Consider the following 26,987-nt stretch of genomic DNA (forward strand, 5'->3'; position numbering starts at 1 on the left):
GTTTAACAGTTGTGAATATTTCTATTACACTGGTTCAGCATCATGTCATTTGTTGACCAACAAACATGGCAGTTTCTACCACTCCCAAAGCATTTTTGAAAATAAATACTGGTACTTATGGTTACCATTAATAGAACTCAATCTGCTTCTATAATTAAGTTATTAAACAATACATTTACTGTATCATAAATTAACACTTTTTAACATGTTCATTCAAGTTTTTCGGGCCTGCTGACACAATATGAACATTAACAAGATGAGCAATCTACAATTTACATGTAATATTGTTATGTGATGATTTGCGATTCGAACATATACGAAGATGTTGCGTTCATTAGAAAATATTCTCAATTGCCGAAAGCAGTTCATTTAAGGAATGGAAGTTTAGGTGTAAATATACCAAGGTTTTGACAATACCTGGATTATTTGTTCGAAAAACGGACAAGCTCGACATCATGAAATAATGAGATCATCATAATGCTTCATAAAAACCATGAGAGATGTGAATTCATTTGAATTTATTCAAATACAAAATAACAGTTCATTCAAATCCAAAATAACAGCTGGCATTAAATAATACAGAATCAGATCAATAAACAGTCTATTTTCCACTTGGCAGGTGACAGTTGAACTGCTCACAAACTGAAAAGAAGCATAGCACTGCTGAAAGATTACAAGTAAATATAACTACATCTATAACCAAGCTTTTGAAATTACACAGGCAGCATTAAACATGAGTTTGTATAAATTTGATCGCAAGAATTGATTCTAGAAACTGCTTGGTACCAAGTGTTCCAGCTTTAATACCATGCAATAAGAAGTGTGCATATATTGAAGTATGGTAGTGCATCCACTCACTTCTTACTGCACGGTTAGAGCTCTGCTTACTAGTTACCATTTTTTTACAAGAATAAACTAAAATGAAACATGGAGAACACTTTTTAGTATGGTACATAACTAAAAGAGCCCACATCTGCGATGGGGCTCAAGAAACACATAATGTACCAGTACTTTCTATCACCATGTAAGGCACTAAAGATATTTCATTTTATGCTTGGTCACTTGTGAAATATCATATTCAGTGTTCAATACAAAATTGTATTTTTTAGTTCAAAAGTAACGTCTTTGAATGTTTCAAGTGAGCTTCAGATCTTCATATTGAACATGTGTTAATATAATTTACTAGCATAAGGGACCTCTATGTGTGTCTGCGTACCTGCCAAACTGTCCCCCTGAGATGGAGAAGTACTTGTTAAAGTCTAGCCGCAAAAGGAGCTGGGCCAGGTGCGGGCTTGAACTGTTTGTGCGTACACTCGATAGCATCTTGAACAGCAAACTTGTCTGTCGCTGCAAGGTCTATATTAACACAGAAAGGTCAAAATTAGAGATATTTTTTTGGATTTTTTTTTCTTTGCATGTATAACATAATCTTTTACAATGCTTAAAATTTTTGATGCATTGTTTCCTTTGAAACATTAAATACCAGACAACATTCTTGCTACATCATTTAATGAACAAAACAAAAACAACACTAATGCAATGAACTACAGAAGTTTATCTTAAACCATCCAAAAACATGACATGGTGTCAGTACTGTATAACCTTTGTGATTGACTCTAGCTGAGCCATGTCCTTGTGAGACATGGGTGTTTCGCAGCGCACCACAAGAGCCGCAAACACTGAACACTGGTCCAGAATCTCGGACAGGCAGTTTGCCACCTGGGGACAACATATACACATTGTAGCCTAGCTGGTGAAACCAATATATTACATCAAAACATATGTACGGTATCTATCACATAAATAAACTACAGGAAATATGCATGTCATATTCCAGTAGCAGAAGTTAGTGTTTGATCAAATATGCTGAGATACTAATGAAAAGCTTACATATTCAGTTATCCTTAACTGTTTTTGCAAAGTTTACATGACATTCATACCTTGAATCCTAAAATATCACCTGTTTTATAGATGTACAATGTTCAAAGCAATGATACTTACCGCCTTCATGTGGACGAAGCTCTGAGCAAGGAGTGCGGACAGGAAGTGGTCGTGTGCGACCTTGACAGCCTCATAGTCACGGGTGTTGCTAATCTTGTCCACCAGGATACCATACTGTGACTCTATCACATCAACCTGGGGGAAATTAATCAGTTGTGTATCATAAACCATGGAACAAAAAAACACAATCTGAATATGGTTTTCTGTTACTGTCTTTTCAAAACACTTCAAACTCATATCATGGAATGTAAGTGCTGAAAGAAAGATTAACAACGCTTGTGTATGAAACGATGTATGGTCTCCTCAGGGTAAAAATTTGAAAAAGAAAGTGTAAATAGTATAAAAAAGGTTTTAAACATACGGCAAAGGAATTGGTTAAGGACAAAAGCACATTTTTCAATCCTTGAGTTCAATGTTGAGAGGAGTTGTGTAATGTGATTTTGAAATCATATCATTTGGGGTATAAAAGCGCAGAAGCAAACATTTTTTAGAGATAAAAAGATAATCAATACCTCAAAGAGTTACGGTATGTTATGGACATAAAATAAATATAAGAAATAAATAGTACTAATTTAGTTTATCCACCACAAAGGACAGGTGGTTATGGAACTGCCACTTAGTGACCTCGGCCTGGTCACTGGATACATGTTTGTGGGACATCTGTACAATACTGCCCTTCCCTGCCACTCACCTGCAGATAATACTGTAGATTATCCACCAAGAAGGAGAGATGGTTTCGGAGTTGCCACTTGGTGACTTCAGCCTTGTCTTTGGGTGCATGTTTGTGAGACATCTGGATGGACCAGCACTGCTGAAGGTCCATCTGGGCTCGACGCACCATCAGCAGAAACCGGAACACACGGTTATATCTGAAAAGAGAGGATAAAATGTCAAATAAAAGACTATAGATGAGGCTTCAGTGAATTGTTTTTGTAGACAGTCAGCTCCATTGGCATATCAACATAAAGGCTTTAATTTCCAGCGCTGCCTCTGACAGAAAAGAACATCATTGCAGGCATTGTGCTGTCCTCGAAATGTGCAAAATTAACTTCCATGCAGAACTTTATTATTGCATGATACAATAGATTTCTCACTCTCTTATTCATGCATGTTTGGTTTACTGCCTTTCTTTTCAAAGAAATGTATGCACTAACGATTTATGATTTTCTGCTAAGCTCTCTAAAAGGAGGAGGGGAGAAGGGTATTCCCCATGTCAGCCTCTGCCAAGTCGTTTTTAGTCTAGCTACAACCATGTGTGTGCATGCACATTTTGCGAACAGACAACTCACATTTAAGTAAAGCATATAGAGAAAATATTCTTCGATAAATTGTTAAAATGAGACTGAAATGTTTATTTCTTCAAATTCGGTAGTTCTGGAAGTCTTACATGTACTTTTGCAATTTATGTAAATGACAATATTTTCAGTATTGTGAGTGTTCCTTTCTTTTAATACAGTCTAAGGTACTTAGGTAAGAATGTTACAGATCTGCTTACTTCTCCAGTACTGCCGGTGTAAAAAAGATATGAAGTGGCCACTGAACAGAGTAGGTGAGGGCTAGACTGCTCCAGCCAGGCTCCACATTAGACTGGCTGCTACTGCTACTGCTAGTGCTGCCCTCTTCTACAAACACAGGTAAAGAACTGCAAAAACTGGGTCATATAGACTTTTTGTGACAATAATAATGAAATATTGATGTGTTAATGCCTTTGACCTCATCCCTTTTCCCAATCAATTGTCATGCTTTCACAATCCCCACGCACACCTATATATATGAAATCAATAACAAGTTCACATTTGTTTTGATAATATTTCCTTTCCTCTTTTAGAAATTCAACAATTTAATTTCGGAATAAAACTGAAGCAGCAGGCAATGCTAAAACTATTTTTTTCATAACTCTGAGCCACAACAAAGGGTAAATGTTGAAATTGCATTAAAGCTGGAGTTTTCATTAGACAAATGTATTTTTGCAGAAAAACGCATGTTTATTGACCCATATTCACACTAGTTTGGCCTTGTCTTTGACCTGAGATGACCCATATTCACACTGGTCCTAAAGATCAATTAAAAAAAAAATGCACTGAATAAGGAATGGGATGAGCATTGTTAAATTTATGAATGGTTCAAAAAACTTTAACACAAAATGTTAATATTTGACCTAGTGACCTACATTTGACCCTAGATGACACATTATCACACTGGTCCTAAACATCATGCTGTCAAATATTCTGACAAAGTTGCATGAAGATCAGATAAAAACTGTTGTATATATGACATGGCAATTAAAATTAATGCAAAAATGTTAACAACCCCTGATCACCCGGTTTTGAGCAATGAATAACCTGGAATTGTTTTATGAAAAATTTGGCTCAAACATCCCCAATTCATATAAGCATTCCATAAGTAAATCAATGTATGGTTTTGTGCAACATTATTAATACAGTCAAAAGACATACTTTTCTGAGTCTTTGGTGCATGTTTTACTGTGAATTTAAATCTCTGAAGCAAGGCATCATCATGGAAAAGAACATTCCTGGCTGCTCGAAGGTATGCTGCATTCACATCTGAAACAAAAACAACCATAGACATCTGTTCCAAAGACTATGATGAAAGAAAGTTTCACCTTAAAGGCCTAGTTTAAGATATGTTTGGCATGATAATCCCCTGCTGTGCATTTCTTGCTAATTGCACTGGTGTCACAGTAGGGGCCAATTTCCTGTGAATTTGTTTATTGGCTAAGGGCCATTTAGGGTCCGTCTTTATAATAAAACATCCAAAACTACACAGCAGGATACTCAGATTGGAGATCTGATAAGACAATTAGATTAAGATCAATTAACAGAGGTTGTGTACAAATACACGTTGTTTTGTTGTTTGTTGTTGTTGTTTTTTTTGTTTTTTTTGTGTGTGTGTGGGGGGGGGGGGGGTTCTATTAAAAAAGGCTTAAACTAGGCCTTTAACAGTCCAATATAAGCTTCAGCTATTAACAAAAATCCTGTTAAATTTGCCCTAACTAGTAACACTAGTTCAATCAAATATGAAATTCAGAGTTTTATTACAGTTTGTTACATCATAAGTAAATGCTTAACATACAACATTACTTGATGCTCAGGGTATCCTTAAGCGCCATACTGTGTAATGGGAGCTGAAGGTCAGGTTGAGTTCAACACTCCCTGATAGGATATGATGTCAAGTGGCTTCCATATTATGTAGAAGGTGTTAAATGCACCCTTAGCAGGTGCCAGGCATGGTCTATGAAGGAAAAATAGAGTTCACCTCTCCCCAATAGGTTACTATGTAGTGGGAGGTATTCTGAGTAGGTGTTGGACCTAGACTATAAAGGCCAAGTAGAGTTCACCCATCTCCAATAGGAAAGAAGTACCTACCATACTTTGTAGTAGGAGACACTTTGCGTAGGTGTTAGGCCTGGTTACATTCACCAGTTTCCAATAGGATATAAGTACCTACATGCACCATACTCTGTACTGAAGGCACTCTGAGTCATGCACCTACCATACTCTGTGGTGGGAGTTGGCGGCACCCTGAGCAGATGTTGAGCCTGGTCTATGAAGGCCAGGTAGAGTTCACCCCTTCCCAACAGGTAGAAGTCTTTGATGATTTTTAGGTGAGCCAGCAGGTCCCCATCCTCAACCAGGATCTTCCACAATATCTAGAGAGAAAACAGGACAGATCAGATAATGATAATAATATTTCAGTGTGACAGCTATAAAAGACCTTTTCAATTGCTGTGTAAGAACTCACCTTTGCCCTCATATGCTCAATATAAATGTGTTCTTCTTTCAGATTTAAATACTATTAAACAAATTTTAAAGGTGCAAGGTATCATGAAAAGAAAAATTCCTAACAATACATCCTCAAGATTCTTACAAACCTTGAACAAGTATAATAGGTCAGCTAGAATTTGCCTACTTAGGATGTCACCTTAGTATGAAAGTTATACCTCAGCGACATGTGTACGTATGTCGTTGATCAGGGCCTCAAATTTCATGGTATTTAGGGGCCTCTCCTGAGATAGCTGGTGGAGTGCCCGGGCAAACTCTTCCTGCTGGCCCTGCAAAATGTTACCTGCGTAGGAAACAGAAGAATAACATACAATGTAAATCCACAAAGTACATGTGCAATAGACAGGATATTACAGATTGTAAATTAAATACAGAATAAATTAAACTTGTTTAATGCATTTTGTACTGATTTTCCAATAATTTGATATTACACTTTTAATATATAATAAACAGTTATTTTTGGAATTATAGCATCAAACACCTAATTTATGAATTTATTAATTTTTTTCTGATGAACTTGCTATGAAATAACTGTATTCTATAAATTTCTGGCACAGGTATATCAGTATTATATATTTCATTCATTTGAAATATTCTTTGAAAATTTTAAATAAATTCATTCGGAATGGATGCATATCTTCAAAACATCTTCAGAGTATTTCAATACTGCAAAATCATTCTTGTGAAAATGAATGTAATGTTGATGAAACGTGCCATGTTATTAATGCTTCTGCTGCTCAAACAGCCTATTTTTTATGAGCGAAATAGCTAATCATGGATTGAATGTTTTAGTATTGCAGTTCATACATGTATGAAAACCAATGGTCAGTGCTTCAGACTTCACAAATCATGCACTGTTTTCATACACTGTAACACTGATGAACAGCAATACTAAAACATTGAATCTGTTATTAGCTTTTTGGGTTCCATTAAAATAACCTTAACCTTTACAAGAATGCATTCATGTTTCCACCATGTATGTACCTTTCTGTTGTGCCTGTGTTTTCCCTTTCTCCTGGAACATCTGTATTGACTCGCCCACAAACAGGATCTTGTTAGCAACACGTAGTGGGATGTACGCGGGCAGCAGGTCTGCCTGGATTGCAAACAGGTGACTGGACGGACTGCTGCCACCATCACTTGAATTCAGGCGCAACATACGCTGAAATAGTTAAACAAATATGGATATGTACAGTGCACTCCTCTCAGAACTTCCACTTTCCTCGGCAACTGTGAGGGTTTTACAAGTCAATCATGGAATTCCGCCGAAACGTAAGTGTAACTGTATAAAATTAGATAAAGTATCTGCTGCCTTATTTCACAATGATTTCATCCTTTCCAGTGGTTAACAGAGCTTTATAAATAAATAACAAAAAAACTTATGCTTTTTTAAATAAGAACCATGACATCAACTTTTGCCTGCTACCCACCTGAAGTTGTCTTCCTGTAACTCCCATGATGCCCAGGTCATCTTCCTCCTCTTGTGATTGGCTGGTCGGGTCATGTGCTGTGTCTGCCCCACCCTCAGATGGCTGGATGAAGAACTCCCTGTAGGGGTCATACACATAGCCATACAGCAGCCAGCTACACAGGTGCTTAAACAATACACCATGACAAACATGGAGTACTCTGCAAATGAGAGACAGTAATCTATAGCCTTAAAAGATTTAAACAAATATAGAGATCTGCCTCAATCAAACAGTACCTCTTTTCCCAATTATTCTTGCACTTTATCAACACATAAAACAAATTTTATATATCTAATTTTTATATTTTTTCAAAATGTAATCTTGGTTTTAATATTTTGCACAAGCTTGCTTTATTTTTAATTCGCTCAAGGCATTTATCCATTATAATTTTAATGGAAGCATTTTTAAGATACCATTCAATACAGCTTAAAGAGAGATTCAGCAAACGTAACTGAGCGCTTTCCTTGAATATATGGTATTCCAATCAGTAGAGCTGACCTTATGAGGGTATCTTTCACAAGTGGGTGGCCGGTCTCACTGTGTTTGTGCACAATGTCCAGAATGTAGCAGCCATGAGCCTTAAAAAGAGTGTTATCACGGTTATAAAATAATGTAGTGTTTCACTGACAGACTAAGAAGTTTTACGACATGAAATCCATGTAATACAATAATATACCTTGTGTGTTGTTATTTGATCCACAACAGCAACTAATGCAGGAAATAAAAGCTGGTACTGAAATACATGAACAAAGATCAAATCCTGTGATAGTTGTAATATTTTTAATGCAATAATTTTATAGAATTAATATCTCAAACATAGCATGTAGTTGAGAACAGTAAAGTTTCGTTGCTGAGAAATTTCTTTAATATGGTAAATTAGTTACAAAACAGAAAGCATTTTGAAACAGATAATTACTGTCAGATGTAACAGAGTCTAACAAATGTATCAGAAAACTGTTTTTTCTAATTAACTATCAAAGCTGCTAATATTAATCTTAATCTAGATTCATAGTCCAGTTCTACTGAGATACCTGCTGCAGCTGGCATGCTATGTGTGCAATGGAGAGGTGTGGGTCTTGCAGTATGGCAGCCTCCAGTTCCAGCACTTTGTTTCGGTACGCACCCAGAACCCTATCCAGGCCGCTGCAGAAAGCCTTCACATACAACCCACACACACCCTCCACTGCCTTCCCACCTGATACAAACAGAACATAGTATTATTAACATTATATGCTCAGATTTCAGAGAAAAACTCCCTGCATCTTGTTTTTGTCTTTATTCAGTACGATAATTGACTTGAATGTCAATTTTATCTGTAGTAAAGTCTGAAAAAATATCCAAATATATGTAAACACTAAAGCAGTAACTATTGATAAACAAAGTTCAAGGTTCATATTAAATGATAATAATATCCATAATCTTTGTGTACATGTAGACATTTTGTAGGAATCACAATTTGTACTATCTTTATAGTTTTTTAACGGGAATCAGTCGATGTTAAATCTGACCTGGATTTGGCAGGCTATGTGTTGTGCCGTATCTTTTAATGAAATTAGTTAGTTTTGCATAGTGTGTTCCAAGCCTGCAGACATAGTTCAGCTGCTCTTCATCAGCAGAGTGCATGAAGGGTAAATCACTCTCCACCTAGAAAGATAGAATATTACTTATCTAGTTGTTCAAAATAACTCCTAGTTATATTTATACAGTACATGATGTCAGCCATTATGATATCAGGTTCTTTACATATCATGTATATGTAAGATACACATGTATCAACAAGACTGACAAAGCTGTCACTTACTGCGAATTTAAAGTAGAATAAGTAGTAACTGGTCAGTTTCTTTACTATTTGAGTTGGTTCCACCAAAAATTATTGAGAACCCTGGATACAATGTTTAAATGTTAACACTTAAACAATAAAATAAGAATTTGTCTTAAATCGGCACTCTCACACATTTACGGTTTTTACAACTTTTTTATTTTTTGTCTTAGAAAGAGCAATTTTAGTGAAAATATCTGCAAACCAATGATAAAAGATTACTAACAAAAGACCAGATCACAGATTTGCATATTACCGTTCGAAAATTAATGTTTTATGGCTTAAACTGTTACAAACGGTTTAAGAAAAATGCATAAAACATGGATTTTTGAACGTAAATATAAAAATCTGCGATCTAATTTTTTTGCCAGCAGTCTTATATCACTGGTTTCCAAGGATTTTCGCAAAAATTGGCTCGTTCCAAGACAAAAAATAAAAAAGTTGTCAAAACATTCAATCTGAGAGAGTGCAGCTTTAACTGAAGTCCATGACAATAGCTTCCATCAGAGATAAAATCAGATTTCTTGAGTTTTGTCGTGGCAGACTGTTAAATGTGAACACATAAGTGTCCAAAATGTCTTTCCTTTAGCATGTCAATGAATTTAATTGGACAAAACCACTTGCACCAAACAGCCAAAGTGAACTTTGAAATTGTGATTGGTGACAAGATAGTCTGACATTGATTTTTTACCTTTAAACCATCGCCTTTGTCTTTAACAACTCCTCCAGAATGTCCAAGAAGAGCTAGTAAGACTTCATGCAACATGTTTGCAAGAATTCTTTAACAGTGTAAGATTAATATTGTTATTTTCAACTGAAACATTGCGCTTTGACAACCGGAAGTTGATATTTGGCGAGCTTGATTGGTAAATTATTTGATTAAAATGGCTGCTGCCCCAGGTGTTAGTTATCCGGATGTATTTCAAATCAAGACACGGACAAAGAAAGCGTTGGAAAGAGTTTTAAATAGGGTGTGTATGTCTGTTTATTTAAGAAAATATTCAAAGAAATGCTTAATTTTCCTACTATATATTATCACACTATTATTTGAGAGTCTTCTCAATTTCTAAGAAGCTAAACCGGTTTAAGTTAAACATTTTCTTGGTACAGAAACTGCATCTATGAAGCCAACTAGATCATATTTACATAAAAGATAAAGTGTAGATGAGTTTATTTGTTTGTTTTATTGTGTGCAAAAGCTGTCCCCTTCAACGTATTTCGTAAACGGGCTGTCAGACTTTTCAACCCTTAGACTTCAATGCCTTGTCAAAATGAAGACTTTTCAACCCTTAAGCTTTTCAACCACTAGTTTCTTCAACCCTTACCTTGTTGGACTTACAACCTTTTCAACCCCTACTTTAGATATTTTAATAGCAATATTGGACATTTTAATCTAACCCATATGACAAAATAAAGAGTGGCAAATCATTAGGAGTATTAAAACTATGATACCAAAAGCTCACAGGAACCCTTCAAAAATTGTTGATATTTGGCCATTTACCGTATTTGAACACCACAATTTTCATTTGCGTTAATCATGATGATGGTCACTAATTACAACTTTGTAAGTTGCATGATTAGTTAAATGACATTATCACATGATGTTATCAGTGTGTTGTTAAAGGTTAAAATATCCATTACTTTTGTGTAAGTCCTGGTTGCCTAGTGGTGAAGGTGTTTTTTCTTGACTATACTGGCATGGTTTGGCACCCCACTAAAACCAAAACACTTATATACTTTAATTGTATTTTTTCTGCAGTCTCAATAATCATAGATTAAAATAATGATAAAATAAGTGTTTCCAGATGCATAACTGGGAAAACTAATTTTTGGTCGAAAAACATGAGTATGTAACTTTTAAGACAATTCAACTCCTAACATTTTTGTTAGTGAGTTGGAACATTATTGTGTTGTTGTTTTTGCAAGATACTTGAAACTGATTTAATAAAAAGATATGATTTAAAGAACATGCATTCATTCACAGACACAATAAAGAAAGTCACATGATGCTATTCTTCATTAAAAAGAGAACGTTTATATCATGCCAAAAAATATCCCATCTCATGGACAAAACATCCAATGCCTTTTTCGACTAGGTGGACAAAAGATCCCATATCATTTCAAACATCGATTTCCACCCACCAATTAAAGTAAGAATTGATGGATGGTGTTGAAAGTTGGTATGTAGGTAGCTTATTTAAAGAGCTAGCATGGGATTGCTTTTGCGAGAGGTGGGGTCAAGGTTAAGGTTACTAATATTTAAAATAGAGAAATGGTTCCACCCAATAACTAGGATAAAAATTTAGGTAGCTAAAGTGAAGAGCTTGCTTGAGGGGGTGGGGTCAAGATCAAGGTCACTGTCACTTAAAATAGAAAAATCGTTTCTGCCCAATAACTTCAGTGTTTTAAGCATGTATATTTATTCTCTACTATACTTCTTTAAACAAACGCTTCAGTTTGTATATTGTATCGTTTTTATGTATTTTCATATAAAATAATTCTTGTGTTTTTTCAAGTAGGTATATTAATCTATTTATTTAATATCAATGGTTTTTACTTGTTAATATATGATCCACTCTGTACAATTAGTCAAATATATTGAATATCTGTTGTGTATTTTTCTTATTCATCAATTTAAGCAAGCAAATGTAAAATAAAAAACATGTTATTTAAGTAGAATGAGCCAATGTGGTTATTTCCAGTTCACAACTTCATATGAATATGCTTATTGTTTATCTGCATCAAAAATCATATTTAAACAATTCTTTTGGACCAACAGTGGTGATGGACAAGTTGTAAACTTATCAGACTCTGGATCAGAGGGACCCAGGTTCAATACTCACTCAGGGCTTAGTCAATGATTAGTACTGGCTATCATCCACAGTGGTAAATGGTTCTTGATCAAATGTACATAGCCAATTTTTATACTTGTTCATGAACATAATTATGAATGCAGTACAACAGCTCCTCAAGTTTAACTTACTTTTTTGTTATTTTGTTGTAAAAAAATCTTTGCCTTTAGCTTTATTTTGAGCTTACTTGTATTATTTTAAGTTTGAAGGCAGAAAGGACATTGTGGTAGACCCAGATTTGATGAGGCCACTGGACAGACTGACAGGAGGGGCCTCATTCTTAAAGGTAAGTGAATGTGTTTGCTGAGTGACCCAATTTTAATCTTGCTTGTTGGGACCCCCGACATAAAGTTGTATTGCATATAGAATGATTTATTGGGACCCTATAAAATAACCAGACCTCCAGTGTTTTAACGATAAGGGTCTCAGACCCCCCCCCCCCCCATGGCTGGGACTGTATTGCAGATGATTTGAAATCTTTGATTGATGGGTAAAATCTGACTAAATCTATTGGCAAACTGGATGGACGCTCTGAAGGTAAAGTGATAGTATAAAACAAATACTTGGAAATACCAAGTACCGTATAGCATATTTATTCACTTACATAATGCTAAAAAAATAGAAGAATTAACAACATGTAGAATACTATTGTATAACATGATCAATTTGACCTTTTTCATCATAATAATTTTGTTAGTTCATAAATTATTTTATATATTGTACCATCACTTCTTTGAACCAGTATCTTTTCTATCCTCTCAGGAAAATGGGGTTGATAAAATATTCAAACTCGACAGAACAGACAAAAACAAAAGTCTTGTGGGATGTAACAGGTTTGTAGTGCTTTATATCAGTCTTTTACCAGAATATAGCTTTTCAATAAAAGTGCCATCTTGTTTGAGCAATGTTATGTACAATTGAAACTGTTTGCATGTCAGTATTTCACTATTGACAGCCTGTACTAAAATACTAAAAGTATAATACTTTTAATCCTATTGAATCATATTTATATCGAACAAAAATGTAGTAATATAATCATTTGAAATGAGCAATACTGTCTTCTCAAAGTCTACTTTATCACCAGTAAAAAGTCATGTCAATAACATAAGTATTTTTACTTGCAGGCGGATGTACCTGGTTCGACCCAAGGTTAACTTAATTAAAATCATTGCCGACCAGATCTCAAACGAGCAACTCAGGGGAGAGAACCGCCGATACAGGATCATCATGGTTCCTAGGAAGGTATAAGTTATGTCCCCTCATACATGTAAATAAATTATATTCTTTAAAACATGGCCTCTAGAAACTTATAAATCCTTGAAAAACCTCATCTTGTCGTTTGTAATTTGTTTGTAGTTGTCTTATGAGAACAATTTTTTTCTAACAATGGTAAGTCTTTATAAAAAGTTCAGATAAGAGTCTTTTTGTTTCCAAATATTTGAAAATATTCCAGGAAGTACCAGTACTTGATCTTTCAGAAAAGTGTTAATAATGTTATTTAAAGTAGGATAATTCAATGCTGCAATTTTCAAATATCTGTTCATATAAATACCATTAATACTGGTATTTGTCAGTTGTTGTTTGGCATTTGTTCATTACAAATAGGAATTGTCTATGCAAAACCATTGTAATCATCTGTAATTCAGTTGTTCCTGTGTGAGACATTGCTGGAGCAGGAGGGGGTGTTTGGCCTCTGTGAACTTGATGAACTTGACCTTGACCTCTTACCCCTAGATGCAGACATCATGTCCATGGAAGCACCAGACTTCTTCAAGTCATACTATATGGTAGGTATAGTTTGCTGGACTAATGGGGATACCAACATAATCATTTTAAATTTTACAGAGTGGCTAATGGTTGAATGCTTCCCTCTAAATTTCATAGTTCTAACTATGTACAGTCTTACAAGCCATAGTATATACTGTTGCAGGACAATGACCTGACAGGCCTCCACACAGTAAGTCGAGGGCTGCTGTCTATAGAGAGAATCTTCGGGGAGATACCCAACATCTACTGTCTTGGTAGAGCAGGAAAAGTGAGTTCATGTACTTATGCATTGGAATATATCTTTGGCATGAGTGAGAGGTTTGGAAATATATCTCCGACATGAGTGAGAGTATATTATGCATGTCAAATGGGTGTTACTGTGTATCACAGTATGGTTATAAAACTGATGATTGAGTTTGATTTATAAACATACCTGTCACAATGTGTTTTGTTAGCGTTCAATATTACTGTGCATACCAAACCAGGTTATTCAGTACTGATTAGATATTGTATACACAATGCAATGTGACATGGCTGTTTTTGTGCTAGATGTGCTATGAGCTACTGAGGCGGTTGAGTGGTGGGGAAAAGCTGATCACCCCAGACTATCCTCGCTCAGAGATTGGTCACATGTTCCTCATAGACAGAGGTAAGGGGAGCCATCAGGTTTATACATACATGTACATGTATAAGTCAGGCAACATTTGTGCAAGTGTTTGACAAAATCAAGATTGTAATGGTCTTTTGGCAGTTGATATAGATAGTTATGACGAAATAGATCAAAAGTCAACATTTTTCTTTTTCATCTTAGAAAATTGTTCTCAATCTGTAATTTGTAGTCCATGACAATAATATGAAAATATTTGATATTTGCAGAGGTAGACCTTGTGACACCCCTATGCACCCAGGTCACTTATGAGGGTCTGCTTGACGACATGTTTGGTATCCATTGTGCGTGTGTCGAGTTTGGGTCTGAGGTCACTAGCAAACAACAGCCGGTCAAGGTCATGTTGACCAGCCAGGACCAGGTACATTGATGCATAGAAACAAGTTAGATGAAAGGAGCTGAGTATTTTATAGGAGTAATGAAAACAATAAACAATGAGTTATACACTGTCTTGGACAATATGAATTATGAAATTAAATGTTGCCCTAAGCCTGAAGTAGAAAATCTTTATTGTACAAGTAGGGTTTTAGCCAGGCTAATGAAGGGCAGGGTGCTGCAGGAAAGGGACAGGGTGCATAAAGAGAAAAGGGCATGTTATGTCCAGCTGTGACGAATTTTAACATTATTAATTTCATAGAAATGTTAGGATTTGTGTTTAATTGAAGTAATAGTAGGTTTCAATTCCTAATTATGGATGAATTAATAATCATAATTTAAGTTTTAATCAAATAATATAGTTAGGCAGTTAAGGGTGCACATACTGGTCTTCAGGAGGGCAGATGACAGGGAGCAGCATCCTTCCAGAACTCTTTAACTAAAACTCTAGTACAAGAAACATGACTTCCATGTACATGTTTGTCTTTTTCTTTCAAATTGTAAAGGTAAATGTATATTCCTGACACTTATTTTTTTTAACTGATCTTATTAATAATTGTATGTATATATTTGTATTTCTTTAGACTTTGTGATCATGGATACATGTATATTGCTGATTCACACTTGTTTTTCTCCTTACAGATGTACGACACAATACGCAACAGACATTTCACCACTGTGTTTGATTATCTGAGAAGTCAGGCACAAACTCTCCAGTCACTCTCGGATGTAAGACATATCACATTCATATGTTCTCAATGATTTATTTTCTAAATATTCGTATTGGACATTAATGAATAATAGCAATTCTGTTTGCATGAAGATGATTCAAATTATTTTTTAAGATAAAGTTTAAGCTAAAAGATGCCATTTCTAGGGCATTTAAATACACTCGCTTGTCATCGTTATCCACAAGATTTTATTCTATTTCTAAAACTGTAGTGGCCGCTACAATTCAAACAACAAACTTGCCACTTTTTAGGTAAAAATAAATATAGTCCATACATATAAAATTATGTCGAAGGATTTTCTTGTAATAAAAGTATAAATGTATACGTAATTTTATTTCGCTTGATATAAATAAAGTTATTATCAATGTAAAATATGTAACTATATTTATATTCTATCAATTTTAAAAGCAAATGAAGATACAGGCCTGTTTCATATTTAAAGGTGTGTCAAAAAGTATTAGACATTGTATAGAATGCTAACTTCTATTTTTGTCAACTAAAACCATAATCTGAACTAATCTATGGTATGATAACAGAAACGTAAGGACATGAAGTCAGTACAGGATATGAAGGAGTTTGTGGCTAACGATCTACGTCAGCTCAACCAGCAGAAAGCTAACCTCTCGTACCGTAAGGATTTTGTTCAATGATAAAATGAAAATTGCAGATAGATTGTGTTTTTATTTCCAGAGAAAATTTACATGAGGCTATAATTAAGTTGTGCTGTTCACATCTCTTGGGATCATGTTTTCTCCCACCTCAGATAAATAGATCCATTAATTTAACCATGCTAGAAATTCTTATCTTGCCCACGGGCGAAGATAAAATGCCCGTATGGAACTTCTTTTAATGGTCACCACATTGTAATTACCTCCCTTGTTGAAGACTGTCGTCTGTAGCGTCTGTTTGAAGCGCATCATGGAAACCTTGTCTTGTGGCAATATTTAGAACACTAGTTAATTATTTCTCGCTTCAAATGTCACCAGAAAACAGTTTTCACGCACCTTTCAAGAAATAATGCTTCACTCTTCTTAGAACTATTTAAAGACCGATCAGACAATTTACATACTCTGAATCACTGCGCGAATATCCATGACAACCACGAATTATCGCATATCCATACGCAATTATTTTCACTAAGCACAAAAGAGTTCCAGCAAAAAATACATTTTTACTTAATTTTGTTTAACTGAGGTGGGAGAAAAAGCACCTACCATAGCCGCTCGTGTAAGATAGGTTCATCCCGACCATCGCGCAGGGTGTTTTGCAGAAACTCGGTTAACCTCGTTTCCGCAAAACACCCTATGCTCGGGTGGGAATGTACCTATCTTACACTCTCGGCCATGAAAGATACTTATATTCTTGTGTTCCATCCTGTTGCTTCCACATTACTGGTAAATTGAATCATTTACATACATATTGGTTGTTAAAAGTTAATTATATTTCACACATGGGTACATGTCTAAAAGTATAATTGATATTGCTGAGACGCTGGCAACTTCTCTCTGACTTGACTATTAAAAGAGGTATGACCCTTGATAAGAAAATCCCTTGAAAATCTTAAACTATTTTTTTTATTTGTAACGACTTTTTCTAGACACAGCCTGGTTAGATATTCTTACACTTTCACATTTAACATATTCTTTAAATTATGCAGACATCCCACTTTTGACAAGTAGCTCATGGATTTTCATTCAAAATTCAAGGATTTTAGCAAAATTTTCCAATTTATGTCCAAAATCATATTCTAAAAACACCTAGAACGGGACAAAGACTAGTCCAAAACCTTGTTCCCGAAATGCCTAGAACAAGGCAAATACAGGTCCAAATATCTTATTTTCAACATTCTTAGAACAAAACTGGAGTGTCATCCTTACTGTCATAGTTTTCCTCATGTTTATTTTCACCACAGATATTGGGGCCTGTGAGCAGATTATTGGCCAGAAGAATAAAGGAGATTTCCAGGAATACATACAGACTGAGCACAGTATGTTACTTGTGTTTATGGGAATACTTTTAAGATTAAAAAAATGACACAGTGTTTAACATTCAGTATTATTATCATTTAACACTATATTAGTTCTGTCTTTTAGTTTTGCGTATTGTATACTTGGTAAAAAAATGAGAATATGACTGATGTTAAAAGGAAAAAGGTTTACGTCACTTATTTGATAATCAAATACATAGCAGGTATTGAGTTTGAGGATCAATGTAATATAATTGTGTTGTTTCACAGGATAGTTGGTGAGAAAACCTTAATTTGTTGTTTATACCCTGTCTTCTGATGTTGCAGGTTTATTAGAGGGATCCTCAATGCGGGAGAATGTCAACTATATTGAAGAAAGCATAAATAAACAGGTCATAATATAATGTACTTCTTTCTGAACCTTACATCTCTAGATACATAAATATGAAGTGAAAGTGTGGTAAAAGAATGTGCCTTTTAAAGTTTGATTATTTGTGCAAACATGTTAATTATACATTGTAGTTTTACTAGTGTGCATAAATATCTGAGATTTGTTCCAGGACTCTAAACTGTCTTGCCTAAAGCTGTTGTGTCTGTTGTCCCTAACCCTGGATGGCATCCCATCTAAAGAATACAAGTCCTTGAAAACACAATTTGTGCAGGTTGGTAAATGGACAACTAAATGGTTTTAAGTTCAAAATGAAGCTTTATTATTGAGGTCATATTTTTCAGCTAAAACCATACTTTTAAATTGTATAATTCCTGAGTGAATAAATGTTACTACTCATTTATCTGTATTTTTAATCAATAAAAAAACAACAAATAAACTGAATTTGATTAATTTTAAATGGCCCAAATATCTTTAAAAAAAATTCTGAACGACGACATCTAGATTTTTGAGCTTTGTGACACTGTGCTACTTTAAGTTCACTGTGATCTCCATTTAGAGCTATGGGTTTGAGCACATGATCACATTCCACAACCTGAAAAAGGTTGGGTTGTTACGGGAACAGGAGGTGCCCGCAGGCTCCAAGGTCACGGCAGGGGTCGCAGCCATCACACGCTCCAGTGCATTCAAGTCACTGAGGAAACGCCTCAATCTGGTATTTCATGTTTATATTAGATTGATTGTGATAATAGCAGTTTTTAGCTCGACTATTTAAGTCGAATAAGGAGGCTTTACTTCTCGCCCCAGCGTCGGCATCTATCTGGTTCAAGTTTAAGGGCAGATTGGCATTTTCACTTATAACTCCATTACCCTTCATTTAATTCACTTAATACTTCAGGACCATCACACCATGAAGTAATATAACTCCATATTATCCTTAATACAAATTATGGCCCTGATTGACTTGGGTCAAAGTTTTAAGGCAGGTTTAAGTTATAGTGCAAGTTGGGATTTTTATTAATAACTTCTATACTCTTCATTCAAGTGACTTAATACTTTACACACTTATTAAGAAATATCTTACATTTAGGTTACATAACTCCATTTGAACCCTAAAAACAAATAATGGCCCTTGATTGACTTGTTTTAATTACTTTTCTTTTTACTTTTTTTTTTATTTCTTTTGACTGGCACTTTTTTAACCAGTTTCTCACAAAGGGAAAACTAGTTATTTGAATGATTGCATTGTTCTTCTGGTAGGCCGGTGGGAAGGCAGCATCAAACTAACCTATGATATCGAATAATTTTACTTATGTTTGACATATGGTGACCAAACTTGGTATATAGGAAGAGTTTATGGAGAACTTTCATGCCATTGCATTTGGGTTCCCTAGGGTCAGATCACTGGTGCTAAAAATAGATAACAGTTTGGTAATTAAATAACTTAGGGTTGTTACCAAATTTGATATGTAGGAATAGTTTATGGAGAAATTACATGTGATTGTGTTTGGGACCCCTTGGGTCAAGGTCAAGGTCACTGTTATTGAAAATAGAAAAAAAAAAGCAGTTGAAAGTGAATCTCACAACAAAGCCTCAAGTTCTGTCAATCATTGGAAACCTGGTTTTGTCACATTGTAGCGTTTCGTGTTTTACTTTTTAATATGACTTTATTGCTTTTGACAGGCACATATTACATCATTATTGTATTCATTTCTAAGACAAAGCAGCAGGGTCGAGCTCGCTGTCCTACAACAGATCTTGTTTTTATAAGAATTACACTTGAATTATCATGGTATTATTTAGTTTCATGTAGCACAATAGGAGCCAGTTTCAGTATTAATAGTCAATCTTATTTGTAAATTGAAATTATCTTAGTTTCAAATTTTTGTTATTTGCTACATAACTATGTGAACTGAAATTAAGTTGGTATGAAAATTGAATCCAAAGATCAGAAATTATAAAAAAAACTTCCTGCAATTTCTGCAGATTTAAGTTATGCCCAGGTATTTCGGCCACAATACTACAAGGTTATAGCAAGTAAATGTTTGTTTGTGAAGATGTGCTCGTAATAATAGTACCAGAGCTTGAGTCAATGAATGATTTAAAATAAGATTCATTTGTAATGCAAGTTACAGATCACAAAAGTTTAAAGTTACTGTGAACTATAAGATTAACCGCCAAATGTCACTTGATATAACTGCATTATACAATGTCTGTGAAATTGCATTGATAAAAAAGATATATAGTTATTGTTTTACTATTGATGAATACGGTACTCTCACATTTTTTTTTTTGTGCCGAAAGGACAGAAATAACAAATTTTCAATAGAACAACCCAAATGCAGCAGCGACTCCAAACGTACTGAAATTGTTTCTACATGTATATAGAAACTATACATGTGCATTTATGTTGCTGTATGTAGAAGTGTAATTTTTCTTCCAGATTCCTACAGTGGATGTGGACCTCCGCAGTCCGTGTGACATGTCCTATGTGTTCAGTGGGGCCTACACTCCCCTCTCATGTAAACTGGTTGAACAGGTACGTTGACCTCAGCAGTCCGTGTGACATGTCCTATGTGTTCAGTGGGGCCTACACTCCCCTCTCTTGTTAACTGGTGGAACAGGTATGCTGTTCTTACATGTTGTGACACAACTGTCATTATAATGAATATTTTAAAGGTTGATCAAAAGATCTGTATAATATTGTAAATGTTATTTCCATACATCATTATTTTGTATTGCCTTGAATCTGCTTAAAACACCTAGTCTCGTAAGTCTTTATGAATTAAATTTCAACTCTAAATTTCTCAACTAATTATGGAGCAAAATTTCCACAATGTACATACATGTATATAGGTTACTTTGATCTGTTTACCATTATATATATATATATATATTGGTCAATGAATTGTGTAAACATTGTTAGTTATGTTACATGGATTCTTTTTATATTTTATCAGGTGTTACAGCGGGAGGGTTTCCTTGGACTGGAGGAGATAACTCGCCATTTGCCAGGTGGCGTACATGACGACATTAAGTTAAGAACACCTGGAAAAGGTACATATCTTTAACCTCTTCTGGTATTTCCATGGTAACAATGGTCATTGAATTTAAGCGCAAGTTAAAGTTTTTAGGGTTTGAATTATTTAATTTTGTATTGGCAAGTTTGTTACACTTTCCTCAGCCAAGTAGTGATGTAGGAATAAGGGGGTTTTTATCCACAAGTCTCATTTCGAGAACTGTGCCAACTTGGTAAATGTTACTCACGCTTTGACTTAATTATCTTATTAAGGTCTCATTTGGCCGAGCTTTTTTTCCAACATATTTTATATGAAACCCTGCTAGAACAAACTGCACTAAAGCAGTTAGCGATGTGTGTATTTCAATTTATGACAAACAAAACATTACATGATAAGTTTGTTATATAATCAGGATGGTTAATAAGTTTATGTTATAAGAAAATATACATAGGGGTAAACATTCACATATAGCTATTAAAAGCAAAGTTTTATACATTTCTTATTTTGAATATAGGGAAGCGCTCTGGTAAGGATGATCAACCATGAATATTTAAGCTCCCTTGCATTTATTGTGTTTGTAAAAAGTTCACAAGTAAAGATGGGGCACAATCCATCATGTAAAGACATTTCCCTCATTTCATGCATACATGTGTATTATTAAAACCCTGCAATATTTACTACCTATGCACAGATTTACACATGCTGAATTTTCCAGTTAGTAAAGTGCTGTTTCCCTGAAAATCAAATAGATCATTTTTCATGTAATCACTGTTAAGAACTGATCTAATTTAAGTAACTGTAAGGCCATTTCCATATTAATTTCAGATGTTAGATACTCTGTTTTTTCGAGTGCCTGTAAATATTACACAATAAGTTTACATTTGTGCTATGTTTTTGAATTTGTATAACTTAAACTTAAAAATTAAATCTTTGGATATTGCATGGTAGGTGGGAAGGCCATGAGCAACCAGCCAGGTCGTGCGGCCAAGGTGGTGCTGGTCTACTTCATCGGGGGCTGTACATACTCTGAGATAGCTGCTCTCAGGTTCCTTGGCAAGCAAACAGGTAAACATATTTTGGAGTTATGTCAATTGCATACGGTTAATATTATTAGAGGAACATTCTTTTGATCACTAAGTGAAAAAAAAACTGTAAAAATACTGTCATTTTTTTCATTTGTTTTTCTATTTTAAACAGATTGTACATTGAATTGATTTGCAGTTAGTAACAGTCTTAAACACTTTTATCAGTGTATAAATAATTAAAATGATATTATGAGATCTGAAATGTAGAATTTTTAGCTTTTCTGTTTTTCCAAGGAATAAGTTGAGGTATTGTCACAGCATTAGTGTCATTGTCGGGCCTAGGCGGTGTCGGGTTCTGTCCGGCCATAACTCATTTACATACAAAAACATTAAAGATATTCATATTAAACTTGGTAACCATGTAGCATGAGACAATAAGCACATGTGTAGCAAGGCCCATAACTCTGGCTGTAATAATTGTTTGAGTTAAGCTGAGTTTAGATATTCATTCTTGTTTGTCGTTTGATATACAACGAAAAACAACAGCAGACAAGCATTTGTGTTTGCTATGTGATGCTCTTGTTTTATGATAAGTCAACTTTTGATTTCAATAAAGCTATAAATTAAAAAAAAAAACATGTTTCTCCTTGCAGGTTACCAGTTTATAATTGCAACCACCAGCTTGTATAATGGAAGCAGCCTGCTGGAAACTGTGATGGAGAAATCTCAGGTGTAGCAACCGAGTGACAGTCAATCATGCAACATGCTTGATAGAATCATATACATCCTCATATCATTACCTGTGATAAGAACCTACTTTCACTGTGTTGGAACTTTTACAAATCATTAAGACAAACCTGGGACCAAATTATGGGATTTGCATGTTTCTATCTTCCTTGTGTTGAATCTGTGTTGATATCATGTCAGGTAGATAGTAATCTTTCTTATCTCTATGGTCACATGCTCATTATATACAATCAAAAACATGTATTTTTACTGATGAAGGCATAATGCCGAAACCTTTAGATAGAAAGGTTTTTGGAAAAATAACTTGTTGTTTTTATTTTTTATATATATTATTTACATAATGATGATAAACATTCATATCAAAATCCTTTTGTATTGACTGCATCTTCCTTAGCACTTGTGTAATGACATTTGTTTATGTATAGACGCAGTATATGCACCGTTTATTCATGCTCCTGTATACTAATGGCATTCTTTGGTTGTTTGGAAACTTCTGGACATTGCAAAAAGATATTTCTTTTGTTATCATGAAGATTGTACATGTACAAGGTTGTTGTTTTGCTTGGTTAATTGTTCTCCATTAATGTTTATTGATAGCTTAACTGAAATTGCCACATTATACTTTCTTTTATAGTAAATGTATTGTATAAGTAATTTAACATTATAACCATGTATATGTTGATATGTTATGTTTATGTTTTGACCATTTGTGCAATATTGGAGTGTTTTATACATTTAATAAAGGAATTTAAACAGAAGTAAACTCCTAACATTATGAAAAAGAATAAAACATAAACAAACATACATAGCCTTTTCTGTGATATGAAGTGTTATAATGTTTCCACTGGAACATGAATCTGGTTTATCCTGCATTCAGTTTCAGCTGGGAATCAGTATACTTGTGGTAGAGGACTGCGGGTACATTCCAATATTGTATTGGAGTATTGGTTCTAACATGTTGAATTTCCTTGATCGTTTTAAGCTCTCATTGCGCTCATGTTTGGCTATTCTAGCCGGCTCATAGAGTCATGCGTCAACCATTTACGGAGTAACTCTCAGAAGGCCACATTTTAACCAATGTCTGACCACAAATTGGTCACCTGGCTGGCCAAATAGCGCAAAAAAATCTTGCGGACACACTCGAGGCATATTTTCTACTCAATCGTTTTGACACTTAAAAATCATATATTTCCCTACAAAATCGCCATGAAACCGGCTTAGAATGTGTGTCTTTACGTAATATTGGTCAAGTTTGGTTATTAGTCGGGTGGTTATTAGGGCATTTGTTTACAATATGGTGCTGATGTGAACGATGGTGGCCTTTATAGTCAAACCAACTATGTTATAAAGAAGTCGGTCGAATTTGGTCAAGTGATTCAACGACTTGTTCCCGCATATTGGGAAAGATGGTTATTACTGTATACTTAAAGAGTCTTCAGACAAGTTATTGTGCGCCCATTTGTGAGCACCGCTATGAACACGCTTAATTTAAGACATCTACCAAGTATAGATTTTAAAATGAGCTATTCCGTTAATGTGCCACGTGAGGGATGCCTGACATAACGATCAGTTAGCATCTGTTCCTATCACAATGCTTGGCGCGACGGAATATGTACATGTTGGTCTTTAATGATAATAACATTGCCAGCCAGAACGTTCATTTCTTTATCAGTGCTTTTTAACGCTAGTATACCAGCGTTGCCGCTACTTATTTACAGATATGTTGACCAAAGTTATTATTAAACAAAAAAACACACATCTGAAAGGATTGGTTAAACTACCGTTTCTACTTCCATAATGCAAATGATAGCTTTCCTTGTGTCACTAATTTAATAATATTACTAGTAATTATGAATGCTAATTGCGCAGTTATTACAGTATTTCCTTTCAGTAGTCCGAGTATTTGATTATAGTGACCAGGGGACAGTACAACCAATGTTTAAATCAATTTTAAGAGAAGCTATTTGCTACATCACGACTATCCTCACTGGAATGGCACCGTCGTTTTACAGATATTGTGGAACCGCCTGCCGGTGGAGCCTAGTTAAATAGCCGATGTCGTGAAAGGCTTTGGTATTTTCGAACTGTAGCATTGTGAAGAGATGGTGAAACAGAGCGCCGTGTTGTTGGTAGTGTTGGTGATGTCGGGACTTATGTCCGGGATGGCCATGCCACCCAAGATGGCAAGGTCAGTTATCATATAGAATTTATATACATAAACATAATACTAGTAACTAACATTTTAACATTTACCAAATCTTCACCATTATTATGTCAAATGATTTTCTTTCGTTGACACGCCCAAGCTAGCAAGGTCAGTAATCGTATATAATTTATGTACAAAATTATTTGTTTAAAAATATGTTATATATCTTGACTATGTAATAAGCGTTTATGTCAAACGATTTTCTTTCGTCGACACTTTAAAGTAAAAAAGAAGGTTACTATGTATTCCGCACACTTTCTTTAGAACAATGGTTAGCTTAAATAATATTTATATCAAATTAAATGATGTTTTTAAATTAAATTGAACTTATAAAGAAAAGGGTTTATCATTTAAAGTATGTTTCTTGAATATTAACTTGCTTGCGCTTGCACAGTACCGAACATCTTCACTTGCACGGTGTGGCGAAAAGTAATACTTAAGCGATTTAAGCACAATAGTGAATACCGTTAATTCTTATTGAATGTGTATGTTTATTACACACGAAGTTTGATAGGGCGACGTATTGTTTTCTGCTGTGCCCGTCCGTCCCATTCGGAACTTCTCGGCCATTTTATCGAAACTGTTGTTTTCGATAAAATGGCCGAGGAGCTCCGAATGCGTCCGTCCTACCAGCCCTCGATCCTTTCCTAATTTTGTCCCCTTTTTAAAATGTTCTATATTAAACATTGGATTGTTTCTGGCTAATATAGGTAAATTATTAAAGATTCATTTTGTAAATGAGGATGATATATAAAAGTTTGCAGAATATTGCAGTTTAATAACAGTTATCTTTGACAACTCGGTCAATTTTAGGTCATTGTTTTAAACAAGGGCAGTAATGTTAGGTGCGTCCATGCTTCCCGGTTCATTGTTTTGAGTGGAAAACATCCTCGATTCGGTGAGTATTAACACTGTTTTCTATATGTTTCAACTTTTTAATTTTAAGAAACGAACTTGTGCACCGAATGAAGAGCAATTGCTCGTTTACGAAGACGCTTGCTTTAGATCAAAATAATGTCTGTATTAAAATATCTCGTGAAAACAATGCACGTTCTTACTAGGCTTCCCGACTCACTCAGTGCATTTTTTGCTTCAAAACAACTATTTAATACCGTTCTCTTGCGTACAAACCCCACCCGATGCTTTGTTCTGGGCAATAACAGTATTGCTATTGTTTTCCGAATACAGACAGCCAATTTTGGAGTTAAATCGCCTCATTTACGAAAATGCTTGCTGGTTCATTCTGTACATTTTTAGAACCTAGGTTCATCCCAAATCTAGAAGATCTATGGCACACTGTATTTACCCGAATTACAAGTCGTTTTGTTTTAGTTTTTCACAAAAAATAATTTTGTTAATTATTTAATTAATTTAATTAAATAAGAGGGTGTATATATATATATATATATATATATATATATATATATATATATATATATATATATATATATATATATATATATATAAAATTTATATTTTCGGGTAATAAAAGATGAAACGAAAGAAGAAATCAAACCTGAATCTAAATAGACAAAAAAACAAGACGCTTAAAGGTAGTCCATATAAACGACATAATTAATGAACTCTGGATACTTGATGATAAAATCAAAATAGAGGTTCTTTATAAATTAAAGGGACTATACACCAGATTGGCACCAAAAAGTTTTTTTTCTGTAAAGAATTCAGGACAATTTTAAACAAATGTTTTACTCTTTCATATCATAATTGTAGAAAAAAAATCCAAAAAAAAAAGGCTTACCCTAAACGGTGGTGGTATTAGTAGTTTATACTCCGGGTCCCGGCGTGAACACATTGAACGGTCCCAGAGTGACATTTCAACTACCTCACACTCATCCTGGGCAGAACCAGTACTAGGTGCCGTTACCTCTGCAAGGAACTGACAACTTCTGTACATGCCAGCGGCAGTGGTACAGTGCGAATGATCGTTGAAAGGATGTCATAACCAATCACAACAGAAGTGACCTGGTCCGCCCGGGATTCAGAGTCCAACGTTCTACCGATTGAGCAAACCGGGCGGACCAACCCTAAACGGTTGGAATATACCTTTAAGCTATATACCTAACTAGATAATCACGCAATACGGATATGAATTCCACTAGGTAGACATACCTAGTTATCTTTTTTAATTGA

General features: G+C 34.8%; 2 protein-coding genes across 3 annotated transcripts; one reads left to right on the plus strand and one right to left on the minus strand.

The window, feature by feature from the left end:
- Nucleotides 1–503: 503 nt before the first annotated feature.
- LOC128228548 (gamma-tubulin complex component 4-like) lies at nt 504–9,939 on the minus strand. Of its 2 annotated transcripts, none has more exons than XM_052939917.1 (16): nt 9,784–9,939; nt 8,782–8,917; nt 8,305–8,468; nt 7,950–8,006; nt 7,772–7,851; nt 7,235–7,352; nt 6,789–6,966; nt 5,963–6,087; nt 5,515–5,671; nt 4,458–4,565; nt 3,497–3,623; nt 2,693–2,870; nt 2,002–2,136; nt 1,603–1,719; nt 1,217–1,356; nt 504–642 (listed from the first exon to the last, which is right to left on the minus strand). In XM_052939917.1, the coding sequence occupies exons 1-16, from the start codon at nt 9,856–9,858 to the stop codon at nt 636–638; spliced, it is 1,902 nt and encodes a 633-aa protein (XP_052795877.1). In that variant the 5' UTR covers nt 9,859–9,939; the 3' UTR covers nt 504–635. The 2 variants fall into 2 exon arrangements, with proteins under 2 accessions (XP_052795877.1, XP_052795876.1); XM_052939916.1 differs by having other exon boundaries at nt 7,235–7,433.
- Nucleotides 9,940–9,956: 17 nt separating this feature from the next.
- Nucleotides 9,957–23,434, plus strand: LOC128228550 (vacuolar protein sorting-associated protein 33B-like). The gene is made up of 18 exons (XM_052939919.1): nt 9,957–10,063; nt 12,147–12,230; nt 12,707–12,777; nt 13,069–13,186; nt 13,591–13,731; nt 13,875–13,979; nt 14,261–14,360; nt 14,588–14,739; nt 15,396–15,482; nt 16,021–16,114; nt 17,397–17,471; nt 17,778–17,842; nt 18,011–18,112; nt 18,398–18,553; nt 20,282–20,377; nt 20,799–20,895; nt 21,807–21,923; nt 22,537–23,434. Exons 1-18 carry the CDS (start codon nt 9,977–9,979, stop codon nt 22,617–22,619), a joined length of 1,830 nt encoding a protein of 609 aa, XP_052795879.1. The 5' UTR covers nt 9,957–9,976; the 3' UTR covers nt 22,620–23,434.
- The last annotated feature ends 3,553 nt before the right edge of the window (nt 23,435–26,987 follow it).

Source organism: Mya arenaria, chromosome 3 (genome assembly GCF_026914265.1).
Source record: "Mya arenaria isolate MELC-2E11 chromosome 3, ASM2691426v1".
Lineage (NCBI taxonomy): Eukaryota > Metazoa > Mollusca > Bivalvia > Myida > Myidae > Mya > Mya arenaria.